Raw genomic sequence first — 6,000 nt, forward strand, 5'->3', positions numbered from 1 at the left:
TGGGTGTGAGACTGATGACTGAGAAAGGGCTGCTTACACACCCACAGTCACACTGCATGGGAATAGCTTAACTGCTCAGACAGAAGCCCGTGGGCATGTCCCAACTGCCTAACCTGGGCACCCCCTGAAGGCCCTGATCCCTAACCCAGGGGTCCCACAGTCCTGCACAGTCTGTTCTCCTTCCTTCCACGAATGGGGTGTCTCACAGCCAGTCAACCAGCATGTCCCCATCTTTGGAGCATACAATTGGCCCCCAGATGGACATGTGACCAGGCTGGCCCAATGAGAGCCTTCCCAGGGACTTTGGATGGAATTCTAGGAAGGGCTGTCTGAAGCCGTGCGTGGGGCATCCTGTGGCGAGGGGAGGAGCTAGCTGAAGGGCTGTGGGGGAGAGGCAGCATCTGAGCCTGCTTCCCACTTTTAGGAGACAATAAAAGTCTGCTTTTTCTTTTGGCTGAAAATGGCTTGGGCTGTGGTTAGCTTCAAGCCAGCAGGTCCTGCCCAATGCTGTGGTTTTGTCCACCGCCTCATGGATCTTGCCCTCCTTCGGTGACTGTGTCCATTCCTGTAGCTGCTTCTCTTGGCCCCCAGACCTGAGCACCTGCTGTTGCCCATGTCCCACGTCCCCTTCCTCCTCCCCCGACCTGGCGCATTCCCCGAGCTGCAGTGCCACCCCTGTCAGGCTGCCTGAACTAAAGAATGTCACTCCTCAACATCCTTCCCCCTCTCTGCCCTAGGGTCTGACACATTCATTCCTGCTGGAGGTCCTGCCAGGGGCTGCCTCATCACCCCTTCCCTCACCCCGGCCCCAGAGGCCCTTGCCCTGAGCAACCCAATCCTTGGATTCTGCTGCAGTGATGGAGCTGGGTGACGACAAGTTCAACGTGGCAGTAGCTGGGGCTGGTTGGGTTATCGTGGGCACCATGCCAGACAGGCAACAAGTCCCTCAATGACAGGAGGAGCCCTGGGGGCCTGGCCTGACCCCCATCCACCCTGGAGACTCGGTTTCCTGGCTGGTGAGATGGCGATGATAACAGCCGCCCTCTCTGGTTCAAAGTGAGGCCCTGGTGAGGTCAGGAGCAGGCTCTGAAGAGCGTCTGGCCTGCAGTCAAGGCGGGGGTGAAGCCGCCTGACTCACCCCAGCAGATCCGGGCACCAGATTAACCTTGTTCCGGCAGATGAGACGGCAGGTGAGTGGGCCCACGGAACACACCCGACAAGCGCCGAGGGGAGATGACAGACGGCCTTGTCCGTGCCTAGGGCAGCTGCTCACCGGGGCGAGCTTGGTCACGCCTGCTCTTTCCCTCGGACGCCCTGGCAGCTCTGCTTGGCTGCGCGTGTGGGAGGAAGCCTGGTGCTGTCGACTGCTCCCCAGGCAGCAAGCGCCCTTTGCAGACCCTGGCGTCCAGGGAGGCATCAACAGACGCCTGGGCGGGAGGATCTGGGGGAAGCCTGCTCAGAGCACACTCAGAGTCATGACCCGGGGCCACTCCCTCATCTTCTCCTGAGTATCCACCACTTCGTGCATCCAGCAGGCCAAGAGATGCTCGGTGCCCAGGTCAGAAGCAGAGGTCGGGCTCGGTACAAAAGTAGGGGCAAATGTCAGGAGTGTGTGAGGGCATGGATGTGGGACGACAGGGGCGGGTGGGGCCTGAGGCAAACTGGAGCACTGTGGCCCATCTTGAGGTGCAGGACATTGTCCATGGCCACTGGGCTGTCTGATTCTTCAAGAGCAGCCAGAAATTTGGTGTTCTACTGGCACTCCCCTGGTTTTTTAATGTTGATTCTAAGTACAGTCACGCATCATTTAACAATGGGGGTGACTTCTGAGAAATACGTCGTCCGGCGATTTCATGGCTGTGCATGAGGATCACAGAGCAACTTACACAAACCTGGATGGCAGAGCCTCTGCACACCTCAGCCAGGTGGTACGGCCCTTGTTCCCAGGCTACAAAGCTGTACAGGGTAAGTGTCCTGAATAGCGTTGGCCAGGCGCAGTGGCTCACGCCTATAATCCCAGCACTTTGGGAGGCCGGGGCAGGCTGAGGGCAGGAGTTTGAGATTGGCCTGGCCAATGTGGTGAAAGCCCATCTCTACTAAAAATACAAAAATTAGCCAGGCGTGGTGGCAGGCACCTGTACTCCCAGCTACTCAGGAGGCTGAGGCAGAACTGCTTGGACCCGCAAAGTGAAGGCTGAAGTGAGCCGAGATCACATCACTGCAATCCAGCCTGGGTGACAGAGTGAGATTTTGTCTCAAAAAAAAACAACAAAAAAAACCACAAACGGTAGGTAACTGTAGCACAATGGTAAGGACTTGTGTGTCTAAGCCTACAAAAGGAGCAGTAAGACATGGCATTATACTCTGATGGGGCCACTGCCGAATATGTGGTTTGCTGTTGTCTGAAACGTCAAGATGTGGCCTGTGGCTATATCACAGATGCACAACTGTGGGCCTACACGAAACATATCATGGGATGGATTTGGCCCTTGGGCTGCCAGTCTCTAACGTCTGCCCTGAATACAAGGGGGTTTTTAATCTTCCACTGGCTACAAAGTGAGCTCTCGGCCACCCCTAGAGAGGCCAGTTGGCCCAGGAGGGCGGACGGGCGCCTTGCTGTTGAATTCCTGTTGGCAACCTGGCTCACCTTCGGGAACAGGCGCAGAGCCAGCTGGAGGGGAAGTCTGGGGCGGGCAGGGAGAGCTGCCAGGGGAGGGCGGGCCAGGTGGCAGGGCCCGCCCGGACTCAAAGCTGGGCCAGGAAGGAGAAGCCAGGGCCTGCCCTCCTCCTGCACTCTGGGAAGCAGCCAGGGATACGGGAAATGTAGATGGAGCCAAGGAGGGTACTGTCTCCCCAGCCACGAAGGCCTCTTTCTTCCTCTCCGAAGAGCTCATGTTCTGACTGGTGGGTGGGCGTCGGGGAAGGGAGGGGGACACCTTCGTGTGTGCCAGGGGCCGGCAGCTCGGCTTGATTTAAAAGGCGCCCAGAAAGCAAAGCCCCTGCCAGGCGAGCTGCTTGGGCGGCAGGTTCACAAACAACCCAACACATGTCGGGCATTACCGGGCCGCTCCGGCCAGCACCGGCTCCGGCTTCCACATGTGTTGTGTGTTTCCTTGCGCTTGTTTAGACTGGGCGCCGGCTGGAGATGCGCGGCTCCCGGGCGGGCGCTGGGGACTTGCCAAGGACCCTCCAGCGGGAAGGGAGCTATGTGCTCTAGTGGCCGTGAGGAGATGTGAGGAGAAAAGCAGGGGTTGGGAGATTGCGGCTTCTATGCAGGGCAGAGGTACCTGCAGCCCCAGCGCTGGCCTTTGGCTTTCTGGTTCCGCGCAAGTGCGTTTGGATGCTGCCTGCCTGGCCCTGTCTATCTGGAGACAATGAACAAGGCTCCTCTGAATCGGCTGTGTTTTCTGGGCCTTCTCTGGTGCCCTCTGTCCAGTGGCAGAGCCCCTCGGGCCCAGGGCCCAGGTGTGGGAGTCAGAACACAGCCTTGATGCGCTCGGGCTGGGGCCCTGTCCCCTCTTCACTGTTCTGGTCCCCATGCCCTCCTCCAAAATACCCATGAACATTCACGGCACCCTCCACACCCCTTGCCTGTCCCTGGCCCTGCTGGCACCAAAGCCAAGAGTGCCTCCAGGCTCCTCCCTCTCCTTCACTCCCTGCATCAACTCGGCTCCCAGGCTGGCCAATTTCACTCTGGAGTCTCCCAGCAGAGCCCCTGATTGGGGTGCTGTCCTGCTCCAGCGGCCACCCCTCCCAACAGCTCCTTCTTCCAGGGCAGCCAGGGGGACTCTGCCAGTTACAAATGTAAGCATGTGACTGTCTCATGGAAAGCCCTGCCTGGTGCTGCCTTCCCAGCCTGGGGCAGAGGCAGGATGGGCTGTGGACTGGGCCAGGGCCGGTTCATTCTGCAGCTCTGGGGCAGGACAGAGCACAGCGAGGTGGCGTGTGTTACCCCCACCTGAGGTGGGGCTGGGGCTAAGGTCAGAGGGTGGAGGGTGAGCCAGGGTGGACATCCCAGGCCCTGGAGGCCTCAGGCTTTCACTGAAAGGGAGCTAGGGGCCATGCAAGGTCCCAAGCAGAGGAAGCCATGGTGGTGGCTGTTCTGGATGGAGAGGTGGTTGGGGGCCTGGGGAGAGGGGCCAGGTTAGGCCAGGTCCTGAGGGCGGAACCGACAGGATACGCTGACAATGGGCCAGGTCCAGGTCTGGGAAAGGACAGAGGAGTTGGGGGGACACCTCTGCAATCAGTGCAGCCACAGAAGGGGGATCCCGGGGGGAGCAGGGCAGCAGCAGTGCCAGGAGCTATTGGGACAGGCCAGGGGCCTGTGCGATGCCCCTGTGGATGTGGCTGAGGAAGAAAGGAGTGTGGAGCTGGAGACAGGGGTGGGACTGGGGAGACTGGGGTCTGACAAGCAGGTGGTCGCTGTCAGATGTCAGGTGGAGGAAGCAGGTTGGGCCTGATCCCGCCTCCCAGTGAGGGGCTGGGGGCAAGGAGGGACGGAGGGAAGGCCTAGCCCATCCCAGCTGGGTTAAAACCCCCAGGACTCCCCTCCTGGACTCCCCAAAGCACCACCACACCCCCTCAAACCCACTGTCTGGTGTCTGGGGGCACCACACGCTCCTTTCTACCAGGCCTGCACTCAGGCCCCACCCCTACCTGGGATGCCTGTGCCCGCTGGCTCAGCCTGTTGGCCACTCCCCAGCCCTCTCCCCTATGCCCTGGTGTTTGGGACAGGACCCTGCCAAGTCATCCTGCAGATGCCCGTGTTGTCTCCATGAGCTGGTGCTCTGTCCGAGGGCGGAGTGTCCCTGCCTTACCCTGGCCGGTGCCGCCGATGCCCAGGTGCGTCAGGTTGGCTGCGAGGTTGCCGGTGCTGCTGGAGCTGCTCAGTGCGGGGAAGGTGGGCTCCTCGGGGTCCAGCGGGGTCGGGAGCGGGGAAGGGAAGTGGATGTTGGTCAGGTCGGGCAGGGAGCCCCCTGTGTTGTGGGTGGCGGGGATCAGGGCTGTAGTGTTTTCCTGGTCGGCGGATGGGAAGATGCTGGGGAAAGGCCAGAGGGAGGCGGGAGTGAGCTCGTGCGGCGGGGCTGGTCGGGGGCAGGGGACTGGCGGGAGAAAATCAGCAGTGCAAAAGGGCACCCCCCATCAGGTGCTGTGTGCTTGGGAAACCACTGTCGGCTGGCACCTGGCTGGGACCTTGGAAAGCAGCCTATCACCCGGTGGGGACAGTGGGAGCCCGGAGGCAATGACTTCCCTGAACCCAGGAGAGGGTATCATCCCTGGAAATGAGGTGCCTGAGGGGTGGGCATGTGGGGGCTCTGTCACTGGCCTCCGTCACATTGTGTCCCTCTTGCAGGGACTTGCAACCTCAAGAGACTGAACGGAATGCCCCAGGGTGGATGGAGCAGCACAGCAGCTGCAGTGGGGGGCCCTGTGGAGACTTACTTGATTCCGGGGACCTCACAGGACTTGGGCCTGGACCCCGTCTGAAAGAGAAGACAGCAGAGCCTGAGCCCTGGGGCACGCCCTGTGGGGCCCTCCTCCTGGGCACTGGGCCTCCCTGAAACGGCCCAGAGATGCACCATGGGAACCAAGCTTGTTGGGGCCACAGAGCTGCGCAGATGGAGGACGGGGCACCCCCCAGGGTGGAGGGGCGGGCCCCAGACATGCCCAGGGTGAAGCCAAGAGTTGCACACAGAGGGTTTCCCTATGGGTTCCCTCCCCCTGCTCCTGCCCTCAGTGGGCAGTCTCTTTTCAGAGAAGGAGCCTGGAGAGAATATGGTAGGTGGATCTTTTTTAATTTTTATTTTATTTCATAGAGACAGGATCTCACTTTGTCACCCAGGCTAGAGTGCAGTGGTGTGATCACAGCTCACCGCAGCCTCAACCTCCCGAGCTCAAGTGATCTTCCTGCCTCAGCCTCCCGAGTGGCTGGGACCATAGGCACACATCACTGCACTGCGCCTGGCTGCTTTTTAAATTTTGTGTAAAGCGCCTCTTGAC

General features: G+C 60.3%; 1 protein-coding gene across 1 annotated transcript in view; it reads right to left on the reverse strand.

The window, feature by feature from the left end:
• The window catches only part of CRTC1 (CREB regulated transcription coactivator 1), a 102,765-nt gene that overhangs the window by 16,632 nt on the left and 80,133 nt on the right, over positions 1 to 6,000 (reverse strand). The window contains exons 5-6 of the mRNA XM_026457019.1: positions 5,443 to 5,795; positions 4,818 to 5,038 (exon numbers count right to left, since the gene is read on the reverse strand). Of these exons, the coding sequence (XP_026312804.1) occupies positions 4,818 to 5,038; positions 5,443 to 5,795 (574 nt within the window). The remainder of the gene's footprint in view (positions 1 to 4,817; positions 5,039 to 5,442; positions 5,796 to 6,000) is intronic.

The sequence above is a fragment of the Piliocolobus tephrosceles genome, chromosome 21 (assembly GCF_002776525.5).
Source record: "Piliocolobus tephrosceles isolate RC106 chromosome 21, ASM277652v3, whole genome shotgun sequence".
Lineage (NCBI taxonomy): Eukaryota > Metazoa > Chordata > Mammalia > Primates > Cercopithecidae > Piliocolobus > Piliocolobus tephrosceles.